The sequence below is a fragment of the Pristiophorus japonicus genome, chromosome 14 (assembly GCF_044704955.1).
Source record: "Pristiophorus japonicus isolate sPriJap1 chromosome 14, sPriJap1.hap1, whole genome shotgun sequence".
Classification (NCBI taxonomy): Eukaryota; Metazoa; Chordata; class Chondrichthyes; family Pristiophoridae; genus Pristiophorus; species Pristiophorus japonicus.
The window spans coordinates 149167438-149188888 of NC_091990.1; the positions used below are offsets into that span (position 1 = coordinate 149167438).

At 45.2% G+C, this 21451-nt stretch overlaps 1 protein-coding gene across 2 annotated transcripts in view; it reads left to right on the forward strand.

Annotated features, from left to right (window-relative positions):
• Nucleotides 1–21451, forward strand: part of bbox1 (butyrobetaine (gamma), 2-oxoglutarate dioxygenase (gamma-butyrobetaine hydroxylase) 1) — a 348518-nt gene that overhangs the window by 38448 nt on the left and 288619 nt on the right. For both annotated transcript variants that reach the window (XM_070899686.1, XM_070899687.1), the window contains exon 3: nucleotides 15456–15570. In XM_070899686.1, coding sequence (XP_070755787.1) covers nucleotides 15456–15570 — 115 coding nt within the window. The remainder of the gene's footprint in view (nucleotides 1–15455; nucleotides 15571–21451) is intronic.

Below are 21451 nucleotides of genomic sequence, written 5' to 3' on the forward strand. Positions count from 1 at the left end.
TCTCGCGAGAAATGGGAACACTGTCCGGGAACATTGGGGATGGAATGTCGCAGGTAGTTAAGACGCTGGCGGAGCACATGAGGGAGGGAATGTCGGAGGTAGCTGCTGCAATAAGGGAACATGACCAGACCCTGTGGCCACTGACGGGATCAACTTCCACTCTCACTCCAATCCCCAGACCAATCTCTGAAGAGGCCTAAGCCGGGCCATCCACATCTGCCTGCCCACGCCCCCCCCCCCCAACAAGAAGTGCGCATTACCCGAGATGCTCGAAAGAATATCATCAAAGGCAGTTCCTCGGAATCGAGGAAGTCTTGCTTCCACTCTTAAAATGAGTCCTTAGGTGGCTGAACAGTCTAATACGAGAGCCACAGTCCCTGTCACAGGTGGGACAAATAGTCGTTGAGGGAAAGGGTGGGTGGGACTGGTTGGCCGCACGCTCTTTCTGCTGCCTGCGCTTGATTTCTGCATGCTCTCGGCGATGAGTCTAGAGGTGCTCAGAGCTCTCCCGGATGCACTTCCTCCATTTCAGGCAGTCTTTGGCCAGGGACTTCCAGGTGTCAGTGGGGATGTCGCACTTTATCAGGGAGGCTTTGAGGGTGTCCTTGTAACGATTCCTCTGCCCACCTTTGGCCCGTTTGCCATGAAGGAGTTCTGAGTAGAGCGCTTGCTTTGGGAGTCTCGTGTCTGGCATGTGAACAGTGTGGCCTGCCCAGCGGAGCAGATTAAGCGTGGTCAGTGCTTCAATGCTGGGGATGTTGGCCTGGTCATGGACGCTAACGTTGGTGCATCTGTCCTCCCAGGAGATTTGCAGGATACCAACCTGAGAAATGCTGTGCCACCGCCTGAGGGCAGGGGTGGACCAAGCACAGCGGGCAGTCTTAGAATGAGGTGGAGGAGAGATGGTGCAGCTTTTCTTTGCTGCTGTTGTTATTATTATTGTTGTTACTGTTGTAACTGTTCTCAAATTAAAAGTTTTTTGTAAGTGATGTAAGTTTAAAAGTTTGCAAGTGATCTTAACTGAATAGGTTAAAGTTTGATACAAGCATATTTTTATTAAAGTTAAGTACAAACAAGTGTTAAAATTTTGAATAAAATATATTTTAAATTATAACTGAATCATTTTCATTATTTGTTCCATTATTAACACACCACAACATTACGGAACAGGTCCAAACAGTAAACATGGTCCATAATAGTTGCCACTGAGTCTTCAGGGAGCAAAGCGTTCATGAATGAGCTGCTGGCGCAAGGCTCGAGCAATCATTAAAGGGGTACGACGGCCCGCTCTCCTCTGCCGTCGTGCTCCAGGTTCAGGTAGTTGCATGACTTCCTTATCCTCCTAGTCATCTGCATCTTCTTCCTTATCATCTATCACTCTCACCTCAGGTGGGTCTGCTACTATCAACTGCTGCTACATGAAGGCTGAGTTGTGCAGCATGCAGCACAGAACAGTGAATTGACCGACAATCTCAGGGGCGTATTGCAAGTAGCCTCCGGAATAGTCCAGGCATTGGCAATGCTGCTTCAAGATGCCAATGGTCCTCTCTATTATGCTGCGCGTCGCGATGTGCGCCATGTTGTATTCCCGCTCAGCTTCCGTCTGGTTACGCGACGGGACGTCATGAGCCAGGTGCTGAGGCCGTACCCTTTGTCCCCCCAGCAGTCAGCTCTGCCCTTCTGGCTGCTGCTGAAACATGGCAGATATAGCGCTCTCACAGAGGATGAACGCATCATGGGTGCTCCCAGGGTATCTTGCATCAACTGCCATGATGTGATGCATGTCATCACACACGAGAGCTGCATGTTGGTGGAGTCGAAGCCTTTTCTGTTCCTGTACATCTCGGAATCCTCCAAAGGTGCTCGCAAGTCGATGTGGGTACAATCAATGCAGCCTTGTACCTGGGGGAAGCCAGAAATCCTGGAGAAGCCCACATCCCTGTCACGCATTTCCTGGTCGGTCATAGGGAACATTATGTAGTCATTCCTCAGGGCATACAGTGCAGCAGTCACCTGCCGAATGCAGATATGTGTTGCATGTTGAGAAATGACGCACACATCCCCAGTTGTGGCCTGGAATGATCCAGATGCATAAAAAGAAAGTGCAGCTGTACTCTTTACCTGACAAAGCAGTCCTCCTGATGCTTCTAGGTTGCAGGTCTGCTTTTATTAACTCACAGATCTCAGTTACAACTTCTTTGCAGAAACGCAGCCTTCTCTCACAGTCTGCATCACTCAGGAGCAGGTATGAACACCTGTCTCGATATACCCGATATGGGCAAGGCCTTCTGCCCATCATCCTACGTGCTCTGAGGTTCCTCAGGTGATGCTGCCTAATCAATCTTCTCCTCCGCAGCACCATCATGCAGAAGGCTTGCACGAGGTATGGCATTGTCAATATTGCCCGCATAGTTAAATTGTAGCTTTGCAACAACCTCAAAACAGCAAGACAATGCATTCACAGCTCTTTTTTCCTCTCTCTCTCTCCCCAAGGTGGATGCCCCAGTATGGACCACACCCTGGTCTGCGCATGCGCAAAGGCTTACTTAAAATGAGAAGCTAGGCATTCAATGAAGACATTTGGGGCAAGAAAGTGTAATGCAATCCTTGAATTTTTGATTTTTTTCGAAGTACCGCCCCACCACCAACCGAACATCTCCTCACCGGCCTCGAGGGTCGGAGCGTCGGCTGGCTGAATTGTTCCCTTGCCCGGACACGGGCTCGGCTTCCACCAGCCCACCTCCCCCCCCCCCCCCCCCCCCCACCCCTGCCAGGTTTCTTTTCAAGCTGAGCCCCGAGCCCCTGTGTCTGGGCGAGGGAGCGATTCTGCCGGCCAACGCTCCGACCCTTGAACCCGGTGCGGAGACGTTCGGTGATAGGCGGCTACTGTGGAAAAAAAATCAAAAATTCAAGAATTGCATTAGACTTCCCATTTCTCCATTTTGACTTTGAAAAAATTAAGATTTATGATGCATATTCTCTGCCTTCTTCACTCCCTGCAAAACTTCGGCTAAAAACAACGGTATCTTTCTGCGCCGATTTTGTAATGTGTGCTGATTTTTCTTAAGTGCCCAGAAGGTTTTTTTTGGGAGTGGTCACATACGTCATTATAGGAAAAATGTAAGTTGGCCAAACTTGCTTAAATCTGAAAAACTGGCGCAGACATTAGGTTACGCCCCTATGACGCAAAAAAATTGTACCTATGCTAATTACACTGGCGCAGAAATTTTGGTGAACCTTGGAGGTTTTAATTTACTCCAAAAAAAACGGTACACGCCAAAGAAACAGTATAGATAATTGGGGAAAATTGAGCCCAGTGAGTTTAACTTTCCTCTAATGGTACTGCTGCTAGCTTTATCAGCAGAAAATGTGTTTTGCCCTTGGATGTGACACAGTGGCTGTGACCTGGAATTTTCTTTTCCAAGGTGGAGGGAGATTATCTCAATAACATATCAATACTTTTATCCTGGATTAATGTTACAGTAACCAGGGTGTCAGTTTAAAAATATATATATATTGAAATGGCTTGTGCAAAGTCAAAGCTAGATCTCATTCTTTTCACAGATTATGTAAATATTAATACTGGAAAATTTTGGACACTTTGGGGCTTCTCAACAGAACATAGGGGAGAAATTCCCCAGCGCCCTGATTGGGGGTGGTAACCGGCTTGGTGGGTGGTTTCCTGCGCCCGGTGCAGAAGTCCCGCCCCGCCGCGAAATTGTGGTTACTGCCCCTCATAGGAAATGGAGCGCACTTGGATGGGGGGGGGGGGGGATTCCGGGGCGACAATGGGGCGCGATCGGCAGCACTACGCGGGTGCTTAAAGGGGAGGGCCGCTGCGCACTCTCCCGGGCCTCTGTTGGCCTCCACTGGGTCACCAGGGCGGGTGGTGCCAAGGCCACAGCCCGGCACCCAAAACGGAGTCCCGGGCTGCACGATGGCGGAAGTAAAGGGGCCGACCGGAGAGTCAGCCAAGCAGGCTCTAACGTGCGTCGCAAAAAGCGTCAATTTCAACACCCAGACTTCTTAATAAAATGCTGAAATGTTTCAATAATCTTTTAGTTGGTTTTTTTAACCTTTGCTTGCTTGCCATATAACTTTTTTGTCAATTAGTTTATTACAATAAATGTAGAAAATATATTCCAGCATCTGTCTCCAATGACCCTTTCACTTTCTTTGTCCATGGAATCATAGAAATCTACAGCACGGAAGGAGGCCATTTCGGCTCATCATGTCCATGCCGGTCAACAAGAGGCTATCCAGCCTAATCCCACTTTCCAGCTCTCGGTCCATAGCCCTGCAGGTTACGGCACTTCAGGTGCACATCCAAGTAATTTTTAAATGTGGTGAGGTTTTCTGCCTCTATCACATTTTTAGGCAGAGTTCCAGACCCCCACAACCCCCTGCGTGAAGAAATTTCCCCTCAAATCCCCTCTAAACCTTCTACAAATTACTTTAAATTTATGCCCCTTGGTTGTTGACCCCACTGCTAAGGGAAATAAGCCCTTTCTATCCACTATATCTAAGCCCCCCATAATTTTATACACCTCATTGAGGTCTCCCCTCAGCCTCCTCTGTTAAACTAAAAATCTTACTAGCCAACTGCAGATTAAAAAAATTTAAAATGTTCACCAGCTGCAGAAGGTACATTCTAGCTATAGGCATCGTATAGGTTATTACCTTAGCTTGAGCCTGACTGTTGATATCAAAATTTTCTGGTGAAGCTCGTGTACTGTGTTACATAACTATTAATTTTTTCACGATTAAAAAAACATGATGATCAGCAGAAATTGAAGTGTTAGCAAGAATTGTAAAACAGGAATAAACATAATTTTACATTCCATCTGTGCACTTGCTCCATTTTCTGACTGTAGTTATGTTGATGTGCTTTCATTTTCTGTACTCCCATCACAGGCAGATTTTAAAAAGTAACAAAAATACTCAGAAGTCAGATATTTACAGTCATAACAATTTCTCTACAGATATACAAACTCAATGTATTCATCCACACTTTGTACAAAACCAAAACCCTGTGAATGCTAGATTTTTTGGAAGAAAAGTTTACAATATCAATGTAGTTGTGACATTTTAATTTTATTTATATTTTTTCATTTCTTTTATTAATTAAAATCAACTCCTATATTTTCATGCTCACGGTCTCTCACGATGTCACTTCAGCTCACCCTCTGTCAGCCTAATTCTTTAGATTCATTCTTTGTATTAGCTTATAAATTTAGTTTGAAACCTTCAATGAAGACACTCCACAACACAATACCTTTTAAAAGGCTTTATTGTAAATCACAGGTTTAACAGTGAAACAAACCATAAAGTAAAAGTCCGAAAATCGATAGTCAATAGACCAAAAGAACAGATCTTTACATTACCGATCTGGGAGACGTGAACATGTCCTAACTGAGAAGCACTGAAAGGGGGAGAGGAAGAAAGAACAAAAGGGAAGGTCTGTAATAAGGTGGAAGGCAGGAGAGATTAGAGAGACAAAAGGGATGATGGGCTGAATTGAAATGGTAATGGCAGGAGTTAGAAAAAGGTTAGTCTAGATAGTGTGTGAATGATGGAATAATGACCAGCTGCCATTGGAGACAAAGAGAAAAACAACATAAGATCGGGGCGGTGGGGAGGGGTGCGGGGAGCCAAGGATGGCCAGAGGTTATGCTATGAAATTGTTGAACTCGATGTTGAGTCCAGAAGGCTGTAAAGTGCCTAAATGAAAGATGAGGTGCTGTTCCTCGCACTTACGTTGAGCTTCATTGGAATAGTACAGCAGTCCGAGGATGGAGATATCAGAGTGGGAGTGAAGTGGAGAATTAAAGTGACAGGTGACCGGAAGCTCAAGGTCATACTTACGGACTGAACGGAGGCGTTCCGCAAAGCGGTCACGCAATCTGCGCTTGGTCTCCCCAATGTAGAGGAGACCACATCGTGAGCAGAGAATACAGTATACTAAATTGAAAGAAGTACAAGTAAATCGCTGTTTCACCTAGAAGGAGTATTTGGGGCCCTGGATAGTGGGAAAGGAGGAGGTAAAAAAGCAGGTATTGCATCTCCTGCGCTTGCACGGGAAGATGCTGTGGGAAGGGGAAGGGGTGCCGGGAGTGACTACGGAATGGACCAAGGTGTCGCGGAAGGAGCAATCCCTTCAGAGTGCTGAAAGGGGAGGGGAGGGGAAGATGTGATTGGTGGTGGGATCACGCTGGAGGTGACGGAAATGGTGGAGGATGATCTGTTGAACATGGAAGCTGGTGGGGTGAAAGGTGGTTCTGAGAGGGAGGGGAAGGGGTGAGAGCAGAGGTGCAGGAAATAGAACGGTCACAATCGAGGGCCATGTTAACCACGGTGGATGGGAATCCTTGGTTGAGGAAAAAGGAAGACATGTCAGAGGCACTAGTGTAAAAGGTGATATTGTCCGAGCAAATGCGACAGAGACAGAGAAACTGGGAGAATGGAATGGAGTCCTTACAGGATGCGGGCTGGGAGGAAGTGTAATCAAGGTAGCTGTGGGAGACAGTGGGCTTATAGTGGATACTGGTCGAAAGCCTATCCCCAGAAATGGAGACCGAGAAGTTGAGGAAGGGAAGGGAAGAGTCGGAGATAGACCATGTAAAGGTGAGGGAAGGGTGGAAATTGGATGCAAAGTAAATTACATTTTCTAGTTCAGGGCAAGAGCAGGAAACGGCACCGATACGAAGGGTCATCAACCTGAAACGTTAACTCTGTTTTTCTCTCCACAGATGCTGCCTGACCCGCTGAGATTTCCAGCATTTTCTGTTTTTATTTCAGATTCCAGCATCTGCAGTATTTTGCTTTTGTGTCCTAACTGAGGCTAGTTCTATTCTATCTTGCTTGCAGGCTTCCAGGAGTGTGCTCACCCGAGCTGCAAAAAGTCTCAGATCCTGGGTGCACGTGACCACTGCCATGTCCACCCATTACATGATTACACCAAAAAGAAGAGTTAGATACAAGTTCACATAAGGTAAAGCTAATAAGTAGACAGGCATCTTATACATAACATAGCTAATGGAGACAACCACCATTCCTTGTACCGGTGGGTACCAGTTACCTTATCACACTACACACTCTTTCTACCTGTGATTGCCATTCATCTCAGGGATCCCATCAGCTCACAAGTCGATTTTGAATCTTGTACCTCTCCAGTACCAGGCTGTATCATCCCATATCTCTCCACTATTTTACTCTCACATTCCTCATCATCATAGGCAGTCCCTCGGAATCGAGGAAGACTTGCCTCCACTCCTGAATGAGTTCTTTGGTGGCTGAACAGTCCAACACAAGAGCCACAGACTCTGTCTCAGGTGGTTCAGATAGTCATTGAGGGAAGGGGCGGATGGGACTGGTTTGCTGCACGCTCTTTCCGCTGTCTGCGCTTGATTTCTGCATGCTCTCGGCAATGAGACTCAAGGTGCTCAGCGCCCTCTCGGATGCACTTCCTCCACTTAGGGTGGTCTTGGGCCAGGTGTCAGTGGGGATGTTGCACTTTATCAGGGAGGCTTTGAGGGTGTCCTTGTAACGTTTCCGCTGCCCAACTTTGGCTCGTTTGCCATGAAGGAGCTCCGAGTAGAGCACTTGCTTTGGGAGTCTCGTGTCTGGCATGCAGACTATGTAGCCTGCCCAGCAGAGCTGATCGAGTGTGGTCAGTGCTTCAATGCTGGGGATGTTAGCCTGAATGAGGATACTGATGTTGGTGCGCCTGTTATCTTGTTGATCTATCAGTTCTATGTTTCAATGTTGATTTCACGTTATAAAGCGTTAATACTATGTTTCAATGCTGATTTCACATTATATGGGCTCGACTGTCCACTTCACATCGCCCATCTATGGCACATCTATGGCCCAAAACGGACCTCTATCGCCCATTTTGAGCAAAAAGTGGAAACTAGGCCCAAAATATCGCCCGAAAAACAGGGGCCTAAGTTTCCATTTTGATCTCCGAGAAGATCGCCGAAATGATCGCCCACACAAGGCCCATCCTAAGTTTCAGCACCTAGCATGCACTTTGCTGGGCTGATGTAAGGCCCAAAACAGTGCTGAGAAATAGTTGCTTTTTCTGGACCTAAGAGAAGGAAAATGGGCACTACGGACGCCATTTTGACTTCACTGGATGGTTGGAGGATTAGTTGTGATTTAATTAGAGAGCTAGTTGTACTCAGAATATTGAGACAGGGAATATAAATAGGTATTATTGCATTATTTTTATTAAATAGGTTTGATATAGTATAATTTACTGAGCTGTAAGTTTTCATATAGTTATCATTACGTTTGGTTTTATATAATTAGGTTTTATATAATAGAATTTAATGAGGATGAGAGCTGTAATTTTTCATATAGGTATTATTATGTTTTTAGTGAATAGGTTTTATATAATAGAATTTATTAGAAGGTGTTACTAAAGTACTCGTATATTAATAGAATGCTCAGATGTGGAATAATATCTGTATAGTTGATAACTAACTAAGAGAGAAGACACACACAATTTATTGAATTAAAGACATTTTTTTTATTTAGAAAAACGCAAATAAAAGTTGAAAAACTATCCCTCCATACCTCCTGCACCCCACCCCCTGCACCAACCACCCTTCCCTCAAATACAAAATGTTAACAATTAACAAGTAACAATTAACCAATAACAACAAACAAAACCAACAAAACAGGAACAAGAACAATTCAACAATTGAACAAACTGTAACGCCCCCCTCCCTACCTGCGGCCATGTTTCCCTCCAGGCGCAGCCCCACCCTGTGTTCGCACCCCACCCGCCCGTTTTGGTCTACGCAGACCGACACCAAGACGTTGTGCAGAGTGGGATGTCAAGACTTCCTGCCGTGGTGGAGGTGACGGAGAGGAAGCTTAAGCCTGATGCTCTACTTCCGAGTCCGGAGGAACTGTGCCCTCCGTACTCGCTTGCGTGCCCGGGGTCTCGCTGCGAGCAGGCACGACACCTTGAGGTGCAGCGCCGTGTCCAGCCAACAATGCAATCCGTAGGGCATTGGTTGCGGCTGTCTGCTGCCGAATAGCCTCCAAGGTCTCCCTTGCAGTCTGTGACTGCTCAGAAGACCAGTTGGAGAAGTTCTGGCAGAACTCGCTCCAGGATGCTGGAAACTGGTTCCAGTTCACAGAGAATCCCGCGAACCCCTGGATAAGGTCGCGATCAATCATGACCGTCTCCCTGCACAGGGAAATCAAGCTCTCTGCCTGGCCCTCCAAGGTAGGCGATTACTCGCCACTCTGACCGGACCTCCGTGGGGTCAGCGTTTGCAATATGACGCGCCTTGGCATTGCCACCTGCACACCGCTTGGTCCCGGTGCTTCTTCCATCTCAACCGAGATGGCCGCAGGTTGTTTCCCCCTTCCACAAAAAAAATCTCTTCTTCCGTCTCCTCCTCCTGCTGAAGCACAGTAGCAGGAGTCTGCAGTGGCTCTTCTTCTTCATCCTCCTGTGATGTTTGAGATGGTTCAGTGGTAGTGGACTCCACTGACTCGACGACCACTTGACCTTTAAATTGATAAACAACGTTTAACAATTCAAATCAATGCATTACAATTTTTCACGAACTCAAAACATTACAATGCTTTCCATTACCCCATATGCACAGGTGATCACCAGGTTTAACATGACCTAACATGACCTCATTCGAAGATCAATAGTACATCACAATTATATATCAAATCACATTATAATTGCATAACATTACATTATAATTGCATAACATCAAATTATATTATAATTGCATAACATTACACGCGTAACTGCGATATTTTTAGTATTTACTAATGATTCACACATTGCACAATGCACACTTCTCATTACTCACGTGTCTCAAGGGTGGGTTCGGCCACAACACGGGTTGTGACCGAACGGCTTTCTGGCCCCACCAAGGCCACCGCAAGCTCCTCGTAAGCACTTAAACAGTGCATCATGGCAGAGCCCCCACACGTCCTGCATTGCTCACAATGGTTGATCGATATCTTCATCTGTAAATGATACACTAACATTGCATGGCATAAGCAAATGGATCAGGCAATTTAAGACATTGAAGATATTTAAGACTGACAGATTTAAATGTTCAATTACAAATTAGCATTACGTTGCATACGAATAAAATAACATATTTCATACTATAACATTCAAATTTATGCTGTGGTGCATAAATTTATTCATAATTTAGTTATGTTTAAATGTAACGAAATAACATTGCAGATTCTAGTTACAATTTCCATAGATCATTAAATAATACATAAACATAAATTTCAACTTACTCTCGCAGCTGCCAGTAGGCTGTTCCACCGTTTGCGGCACTGATCCGGTGTGTGCGCTTCATTAAATGCCAACGTGACTACATCGGCAATGTCAGACCAAATCCTCCGATATGCACGGGGTGGAGGTTTCCCATGCCCACCCTTTGTCAGATCCTCCCACCTCATGCTGACAACATTCACGAGGGCCTCATTGGCCTCCTCGCTGAAGGGCTTGGTCCCACGCCTCTCAACTGATCCCTCCATTTTTATTAAACAAATTGGTACTGATAAATTTTTAACTTGAATTACCAGTAATTATCAGTTTAGTTTCCAATATTTTTAACTTGCTAAATTATTGTCAGTGTAACTAACAGTACAGAAAATTATTTTCAATGGAAAAAAAATTCAAAGAATGTCGATTATTAACAGATAAATCAGAGCTTTCGTGCACAAAATGCTTTCTCCTCTCTCTCTCTCTCCCTGACCCTCAGAGCTTCTGAGCATATGTGATGATCCCTGACCTCTCAAAACGCGACAAAGAAAATCAACCTGAAAAAAAAATCAAGCTACACATGCGCAGTATAGCGTTGCTAGGGAAGATTTTTTTTTCCATTTGCTGCCGATTTCTTTGGGCAATCATGAGATCGGCGAGAAATCACATAGCCCATTTGACATCGCTGGGGTAAGGCCGAGTGGAAAATCGCTAAAAAAAAAAATGGGCCTTGTGCCGGCGATCAGCACGGGCGATACGTCCCAGATCGCTGCAACAAGGTCCATTTTTTGGTTCCTTAGCCACCAAGTGGAAAGTCTAGCCCTAAGTTTCATTAGTACATTCATTCTATTTATTCTTTACCCGCTTCAATTTTTAATTGCTCATCTTCTATTAAGTCCTCTTATACTGCACATCATTTTCTGAGTTAGCAGATAACATTACCCGCTCCCAAGAGTCCACAAAAATCTTGACCAAGCTACCAGTTAGCATTTGAGAGTAATCCAGTGTGACTCGGTCTTCTGATTTTATCCCTTTTCGAGACTGGCAGTTAGCTTCCATTCAGGCCCTTGCCCAAAAGGTTCAGCTGATAGTGCGACTTCCCTCTTATGTTGGAAATCACCGAGCAATTCTTTTAGAAGACTGAGAGGTGATCTAATTGAAATGTATAAGATTCTAAGGGGGCTTGACAGGTTAGATGCATAGAGGATGTTTCCCCTCATGGGGGAATCTAGTATTAGGGGACATATTTTCAGAATAAGGGGTCTCCCATTTAAAATGGAAATGAGGAGGAATTTCTTCTCCGAGGGTCATGAATCTTTGGAATTCTCTACCCCAGAGAGCTGTTGAGGCTGGGTCATTGAATATATTCAAAGGTGGAGATAGACAGATTTTTGAATGATAAGGGAGTCAAGGATTATGGGAAGCAGACAGGGAAGTGGAGTTAAGGCCAAGATCAGATCAGCATGATCTTATTGAATAGCGGAGCAGGCTCGAGGGGCCGAATGGCCTACTTCTGTTTCTTTTTATTATGTTCTTATGTCAGCCCACATCTTATTATTTAGTGTTGCATGCCATTGACACACTAATGTAATAAGCCAAATGTCATTTTTAATTTTCCAAGTAATTTAAATATTTGTTGCTACTGGTATTTAATATTAGTTCTATATACAGAGGCAGGTAAAAATAGTTTAAGGGATAAATTGTAAGAGTTGCAAATAGGTAATGTAGGGGTAAAAAGGAGGCTTCTCTCCCTCGGGGCGGACTACCCTGATATAGGTAGTCGACACCTCGCCGTCTGTTGGGGTAAAAGGAAGGCTTCTCTTCCTCGGGGTGGATTAACTGATATAGTTAATTGACACCTCGCCCAGCTCCCACTGTATAATGACCACGGAAGCTAACACATGAAACCTCAGGTTTACCGGCTTTATTTTGAGCAATGCACGGGAAGGTTCAGTCTAAACCTTCGATATACATGAGGTTTTGAGTACAATTTATACAGGCTTTGGAGAAGAGCTACCCTACTACAAAATCATCAGTAGATCTATTGAGTCAATATCCATAATAGTGCATGAGGTGTTCCTTTCTTCATTTCAGTTGCCATGGTGCTCACACATCAATCTCCATATCCTCAAGGAACAGCGATAATTTAGTAGTCATGTGTTAGGGGAGTGATACTCAAGGTGTACCCATCTACTTGGTCATATCCATAGTCATCTTTGATCATTCGTAGTGGATCTCGACATAAAGCAACTTGGTTATTTTTATAACAATTTCTGGTTTGTCACGGTACCGCACACGTGTTTCTCCTCCATTGTTTGTTTGGTATAGAGGATCTCCCTTTGTCACATCATACTGTGGTATAGATAATACAAAATCTAGTTCAGGGGTTATAATAAACCCATTTATATCTGTCTCGTCAAGCGGAGTAAAGCAGAAGTCAGTATTTTCTCGGTGTTTGAATTATGCCCCGCCTGGGGTATCCTCTGTTTCTTCTATCTTTCCTCCACTTGGGGTCTTCTCTAATTTCTCAGTGTTCGAATTATGTCCATTATTTAAGTCTACTGTTGCTCCGTCCTTTACCATCAGGTCAGAGGGTCTGTACCCTGCGCAAAATACAACCCAGGGGGCAAAGTAAAGGTCAGAATGGGACATCAGCCCTGACCGAAAGGACCCTGGGAAAACTTGCAGATAGATTTTACTGGACCATTACCCAGCAACAAGGGAAAGACATACTGCCTAGTTACAATAGACCAGTTTACGAAGTGGGTAGAAGCTTTTGCCACTAGAAATTGTTCAGCAGAAACCGTGGCCAGGATCCTAGCCGAGGCAATGCCACTACAGCTGGACTCAGATCAAGGTGCACACTTCACAGGGAAGATAATGAAACAGGCTTGCGCTCTACTAGGGCAGTCACATTCATTATTCTACATCACCCACAGTGGGTAAGTGTAGTCCACAAACCTAACCTAACAGTAAACCAGATTGGGATAACGAGTGCGGAGTAGAGTGGCCCCCTGCACATGATAATGGCTACCTATCAGCGGCGCTGATATGCACTACCACAATTCCCACCAACGGACGTAGAGCAGCCCATATTACCATACAGGAGATACCCCTCAGCCCACAGGAGAGACAAATTTTATTGAATGAGTTACCAACCCCGAAAGCAAAGGTGGAAGAAATGCTAGACGCCCATAATCTAACCTTAGCAGACATTCACAACTGGAGTAGAATACTGAATGTGGCTCAAAAGGCAGGCGAAAGGGTACGGGAGTACGGGGAACAAAAGTGGATTGAGTACAAAGATCACTCTGGGGCTGATGACCCTGACAAAAATAATGCAGCATTCTTGAAAATGTTTAAAGACAGACTAGGAGAAGCACATCAAAAGATAATTAAGTTAGGATTTAATGTGGGGCACAATTACGATGAAACTTTGGAGTGGGCAGAACACGTAGAGGAGTTATAGTCAGAACAAAGAGAGAAGATAGCAAAAATAGCAGCAGCAACGAAGAGTGAGGAGACCCACACCCACGCAGCTCACCTAATATGTTTTAGCTGCAATAAGGGAGGGGGCGCAGGAAGGCAAGGCCCACAACAGGCAAAGAAGGGAGTACCCTTTTGCAGTATGTGGATGATATCCTTACTGCCTCCAGCTCAGAACAACACGTACTAGCTTTAACTACAGTGCTAGGAGCTACACAGAGCGCAGGATTAAAAATAAATCCTAGGAAGGTGCAGGTGGGAAGGAGCAAAGTAACATATCTAACATAATATCACAAGGCAAGACATAGATGCCTAAGGACAGAAAGGAAGCAATTCGATCAATGCCCGGGCCAGGATCCGTGAAAGGGGTCAGGTAGAAATGCCGAGATCAGGAAATTGTGGTTGTAAGGTTAAAACAAGCTGTCACAAGTGCTCCAGCCCTGGGATTACCCAACCAGAATAGGCCCTTCCACATCTATACCCACCACAGTAAAGATCATTACATGGGGACAGGCATAGGTCAGTGGCATAGTAATGTCGGGACACACAAAGGTTAAAGCGCACATAAAAATTACCAATCAACATCAACAGGGAGATGCATGGGCAGACAAAGCAGCCAAGTGGGTGGCGGAGACAGGTACACTGGCCGGGAACGCCCAAGTCGGAGTATGTACAATCGGGCCTGAGGAAGTAAACATGCTTAGGTGCAGGGAGAAGCCACTCCACAGGAAAAGGAGGGGTGGAAGCAGAGAGGGACCAACGGGATATGGAGGAAAGATGGGAATGCGGTGGCCCTGGAATGCACCCAGGGGAGCCTACTAAATTTATACCACGGGTATGTCCATACAGGTAGAACCAACATGATAAACTCGATGTCCAGATGCTGGTGATGGAAGGGAATAGGTAGAAATATAGAGGACCACTGTAGAAGGTGAGTGATATGCGCAAAATACAACCCAGGCGGGAAAGTAAAGTTCAGAATGGGACATCAGCCACGACCAAAAGGGCCCTGGGAAAACTTACAGATAGATTTTACTGGACCGTTACCCAGCAACAAGGGGAAGACATACTGCCTAGTTACATAGACTAGTTTACAAAGTGGGTAGAAGCTTTCGCCACTACAAATTGTTCAGCAGAAACCGTAGCCGGGATCCTAGCCGAGGCAATGCCACTACAGCTGGACTCAGATCAAGGTACACACTTCACAGGGAAGATAATGAAAAAGGCCTGCACTTTTTCCTTGGGATCAGGCAAAAATATCCCATATCACCCGGAATCTTCCGGATTGGGGGAACGAATGAATAGGATCTTAAAAGCAGCCCTAGCCGAGGCAATCGAAGAGACTGGAAAGGGATGGGTAGGTTACCCCAAGTACTAATGAAGCTCAAGGCAACCCCTAGATGGATGACAGTACTGACACCCTTTGAACTAATGAGACTGCCAGAAGTCTTGGTTTTAGGAAGCGAGGACATAGGACCATATTTGTAATGGAACTCTGTAAGCAATTACATGACGTAAAAGCACAGGCTAGAGATCAGTAAATAATCAAGGACTTAGAGAACGACACTAAGGAACAGAAGGTCTAAATACCCCAAATAGGCAGTCCGGTGATTACCCTTTTTATTTTGCAAATCTTACAATTTATCCCTTACAATGGCGATCTATTTTCAAACTCCTTTTTTTAATCATCGCTGTCTTACTCCAGATTTCAGTCATATGGCCAGACCAGCACATCAGTGAATTTGATCCTAATTGGTTGAAAACAAGATGTTTTGCCCAATCAACAAGAGAACAGAAACAAAAAGATTTATTCTTAACAGGTAAGAACATTATTGCATAAATCTCAAATCATTGCACCTACACAAGGAAATGATGCAGGTAGTCCTATACATACCTTTTTGTATGTATTTTATGTGAATATGAACATGTATCTTGAGGGGTTTATCACATTTAAAAGTAATTAATTTCCTATATTACAACAGTGACAATATTTTTAAAAGTGCTTCATTGGCTGTAAAGCGCTTTGGGATGTCCAGTGGTCGTGAAAAGCAAGATATAAATGCAAGTCTTTCTTCTCAAATTGCTGGCAAGGAGTTAGTTTCTGGTGTAGCATAAAATGTTGCATAAAACCTTTATGGAGTAACTGATATTTTAACAAATCTGTAAATATTAATACAGGAAAACAATGCCACAACATCTGGAAAAATTGAGGCAAGAGCAAGCAATTGTTCTAGTTTTAGACTATTATATGAAACCGTGGTAATGCATCACCATGTTGTGATATTTTCATCAACCCATACACTGGCGATAGCTAAAATTTTTAAGAAACATAACAAGCAGTACCCAACATTATGTTACTTTGTGCTGATTTATCAATGCCATCTGAATGCAATATTGTAAAAAGCAAGTGTTGATACAATTTTAGTTATGATTGTAACTGGAGAAGTACCACTAACGCTGCCTCCGCAAAATCCTGCAAATCCATCGGCAGGATAGGTGTGCCAACGTCAGTGTTCGCTCTTAGGCCAACATCCCCAGCATCGAGGCATTGATCACGCTCAATCAGCTGTGATGGACGGGCCACATTGTCCGCATGCCTGATACAAGACTCCCGAAACAAGCACTCTACTCCGAGCTCCGTCACGGCAAGTGAATCTCAGGAGGGCAAACAACAAGCTTCAAGGATGCCCTCAAAGCCTCCCTGAACATCCCCAATGACTCTTGGGAATCCCTGGCTTATGACCGCCCAAAGTGGAGGAGAAGCATTCTTGAAGGCGCCAAACACTTCGAGTCTCTTCGTCGGGAGCACGCGGAAACCAAGTACAAACAGAGGAAGGAGCGCACGGCAAACCAAGCACATAATGGCACGGGATTATGAACAAGTTTAAAATGAATGAATCAGTGTCCCTTCAACCACCATCTGCCCCACTTGTGAAAAGTCTGTAGATCCTGCACAGGACTCATTAGTCACCTTAGAACTCATTTTAGTGTGGAAGCAAGTCATTCTTGACTCCCGGGGACTGCCTCAGAAGAAGGTGGTTATGATTGTTTTGCTTGAAAAGGCATATTTTTCCTTCTTATACAGCTGTTACCAATTTCCCTCTATTGTTGCAAAATCAAGTCGTTGCTTGCCGAGTATTGAGATGTGTCAGTGAACAAAATGGCATTCCAAGTCAGCATCTGAGCGTTGAGTTGGCTCCGAAAACTGCTGGTTCTGTTTCAATCTCGCTCAAAATCTGCTTTGGAATGCATTGTGGAGAATTTGTGCTAGAATCACCTCATTGAAGAGCTGAGTTTTAAATCACATCACAAACAGAATGATGCGACAATGAAAATGACACTGATTCATTCATTTTAAACTTGTTCATAATCCCGTGCCATTATGTACATGGATGTACCCCGCAAACAACTTTCATTTACCATGATTTCTTTAAATTGAAAATCGATTTCAGTTTTGTTTGTAATGGCCGGAAGGTGCAGTGGCAAGAATGGTAGTGTACAATCTTCAGACATTTATTTCTATGAACTAAAGGCTTAAATAATGCATCAGAACAAAAAGCATTTCACAACTGGAGTGTCATTATTAAGATAACCAGCTAAATTTGTGCTTTTCCATAGGTGAGACATCTGGGGATATATCTTTGAATGTTGCGCTCATGCTCATAAGTGTCAACTGTGGCTTAGTTGGTAGCATTCTTGTCTCTGAGTCAGAAGGTTTTGAGTTCAAGTCCCACTCCAGAGACTTGAGCACAAAAATCTAGACTAACACTTCAGTGCAGTATTGAGGGTGTGCTGCATTGTTAGAGGTGTCGTCTTTCAGATGAAATGTTAAAATGGAGGCCTTGTCAGCTGTCTCAGGTAGACATAAAATATCCCATGGTACGAGAGTATTTCTCAGAGCAGGGGAGTTATCACCAGTGCCCTTCCCTGAATTTTTCCACATAATGTATCCTCAACCAACATCACTAAAACAAATTATCTGGACGTTATCATTTATCTGGTCATCATCACATTGCTATTTGTGGGAGCAAATTAGCTGCCATGTATTCTACATTACAACAGTATTTCATTGGCTGTAAAGCGCTTTGGGACATTTTATATAAATGCAAGTCTTTCTTTCTTATGTTGCCTTTTTAACTAACGTTAGTAAACATAGGAAAATATAATTCCTGGAAGCATATCTATTAAAAAAAATCTGCCATTTTTCGCAAGATCTTTTTTTAATGATCTGAGAACCATAGACATCCAGAAATATGTATAGTTCCACACTCTAAAGTTTCCATCACACTTCTGCCAAAGTTATGGTGGCAGAGGGGGAGCAGCTCTGAGGAGATCACTGAATGTTCTATCTTGTAAACTAACAGCGGGTGATTATGGGATGACATTCATAGGCAGGTTGTCTTTCAAATAATATGTTGGAAGCCCAAGAGATGGGGGGGGTGAAATTTGTCTTGGATGGTGGTGCAGAGCGGGCGATAATAAATCGGCAACCCGTTTTACAACCCGCCCGATGTTCTTTTCCACAATAGAAATGAATTGATCATCCTGGTCAGGCCTAACCGACACAATTGGAGAGTGACACAAGGTCAGAAATGTGATTGTAAGCTCATTTTATTCACTGCCGTCATGTCAGAATAAAACATTATACCAGAAATTGTCATGTATCTTACATTATTATATATAACTGTATCCTAACATGGTATACATGACTGTAATAAGATATGACCTGTAACCACCAGCATACCTTACCACCAGGGGTGCACTTGCAAGAGACAGGTATATAAGGACAGGTCTCAGGCAAGTGCAGCATTCCAGAGCTGTGAAATAAAGGTGCAGGTCCAGAGTGACCTTGACTTCGCTACATGCCTCGTGTGAATCTGTACTGAGGGGACAGGACTTTACAGTGGCGACGAGTTACGGGATTACAGAATCCACAGAATGGCGAACAACGGATCAGATGAAAAGTACAATGCGAGAGACAATTGGAAGGACTTTATAGAAAGGCTCCAGCAAAGCTTTGTAACCAGAGACTGGTTTGGCGACGATAAGGCAGACAAGAGAAAAGCCCATCTCTTGACCAGCTGTGGCTCGAAAACATACGCTTTGGCACCCGAGAAACCAGCAAGCAAGTCGTTTGAAGAATTGAGCACACTGGTAAGAGACCACCTGAAGCCAGCGAGCAGCCTACACATGGCCAGACACAACTACAACTACAGACGCTGTGTGGGCCAGAGCATACCCGACTTCGTGGCGGAACTTCGGAGGCTGGCTAGTTTATGTGAGTTCTCCAATGAACTGAGGAGAGAAATGCTGAGAGACTTTTTCATTGAAGGAATAGGCCACGCAGGCATATTCCGAAAGCTCATAAAGACCAAGAATCTGACCTTAGAGGCAGCAGCACTGGTTGCACAGACATTCTTGGTAGGGGAAGAAGAAACGAGGTTGATTTACAATGCAGGTACGACAACTAACGAAATATCGGAACAAGAAGTTCACAGCACTAAACCAGCTGCTGCCCCCATACACAGACAAAACCGGGAGAACAGGCTCTCGACAGCAGGCAGAAGCCATCAAGGGCCACAGGAACGGCCGTTCACACCTCATCAACCCACAATGCGATCAATCAACTACAAACTGAGAGAAGCTCAAGAGAGATCAGCCAGACGCAGCTCATTCTTTGGGAACACTTTGAACAATGGAACAGGTCTGTGCTGGAGGTGTGGGGGTGGGCACTCATCAATGGGTGTCGATTTCAGCAGGCTGTTTGCAGAAATTGTGAAAATACAGGGCATTTGGCCCGCATGTGCAAAAAAACGGCAGCTCGGCTGGTATACGAATCGGATGGGTCGGAAAGCGAACCAGAAGATGATGGGGACAGTACCCGGGACACCGATGTACAGCGGGTCAACACGATCAATGGCCGCTGCTCCTACAACAGGATGCCTCCTATAATGATGAGGGTCCTACTCAACGGGATATCTGTCAACATGGAGCTGGATACGGAAGCAAGTCAATCTCTCATGGGCGCTCAACAATTTGAACAACTATGGCCGCATAAAAGAGACAGACCAAAACTCACAAGGGTCGACACCAAACTAAGGACCTATACCAAAGAAATCGTACCAGTCCTCGGCAGCGCCATGCTCTCTGTCACACACAAAGCGACAGTGAACCGACTTCCCCTGTGGATTGTCCCCGGAGACCCCCCAGCACTGCTGGTGAGAAGCTGGCTGGCAAAACTAAACTGGAAATGGGATGATGTCCATGCCATGTCATTAGAGGAACGGACCTCCTGCTCAACAGTTATAAAGCGATTTGAACATTTCTTTCAGCCAGGTGTGGGCAAAGGGGCCAAAATCAAAATCTACATCACACAGGATGCTAGACCGGTCCATCACAAGGCCAGAGCTGTACCCTATGTGATGAGGGAAAAGAATGAACACGAACTAGACAGGCTTCTGCGGGAAGGCATTATATCACCTGTGGAATTTAGCGACTGGGCAAGTCCCATCGTCCCAGTCATGAAGCCTGATGGATCCGTATGAATCTGTGGGGACTACAAATCTACCATAAACAGAGTCTCCCTACAGGACCAGTACCCGCTGCCCAGAGCGGAGAACTTATTTGCCACATTGGCTGGAGGTAAACTTTTCTCAAAATTAGACCTCACATCTGCATATATGACGCAAGAATTGACCGAGGAATCCAAGCTACTCACCACCATCAACACACATCGAGGCCTTTTCATGTACAATCGATGCCCATTTGGCATCAGGTCGGCAGCTGCCATATTCCAGCGCAACATGGAGAGTCTTCTCAAGTCCATCCCGGGGACAGTTGTATTTCAAGACGACATACTTATCACGGGCAGGGACACCGACTCCCATCTCCGTAATTTGGAGGAAGTACTAAAGCGGTTGGATCGGGTAGGCCTACGAGTCAAGAAATCCAAGTGCCTGTTTCTCGCACCCGAGGTTGAATTTTTGGGCAGAAGGGTTGCCGCTGATGGAATCCGCCCAACAGAGTCCAAAACAGAAGCAATTCGCCTGGCACCCAGGCCCCGGAATGTCTCAGAACTGCGCGCCTTTCTCGGGCTACTCAATTACCTTGGGAACTTTATGCAGAACTTAAGCATGCTGCTGGAGCCTCTCCACATGCTACTCAGGAAGAAGTGCAATTGGTTTGGGGTGACGCCCAGGAACGCGCCTTCAATAAGGCACGCAACCTTCTGTGTTCCAACAGTGTTTTGACTTTCTTTGACCCAGGTAAAAAGCTAGTTCTCACATGCGAAGCGTCAGCGTATGGGGTCGGGTGCTTTTTGCAACATGTCAACAGTGTGGGCAAATTACAACCCATAGCTTATGCCTCCAGGTCACTTTCGCGGGCGGAGCGTGGGTATGGAATGGTAGAGAAGGAGGCGCTCGCATGCGTGTATGGTGTCAAAAAGATGCACCAATACCTTTTCGGGGCCAAGTTCGCATTAGAAACCGACCACAAGCCCCTCACGTCCCTCCTATCCAAGAGCAAGGCAATAAACGCCAACGCCTCGGCGCGAATTCAACGGTGGGCACTCATGCTGGCGTCCTACGACTATACCATAAGGCACAGACCAGGCACAGACAACTGTGCCGACGCGCTCAGCAGGCTACCCCCGGCGATCACGGAAGGGTCTGATGAACAGGACAGTGAGATAGTCATGGC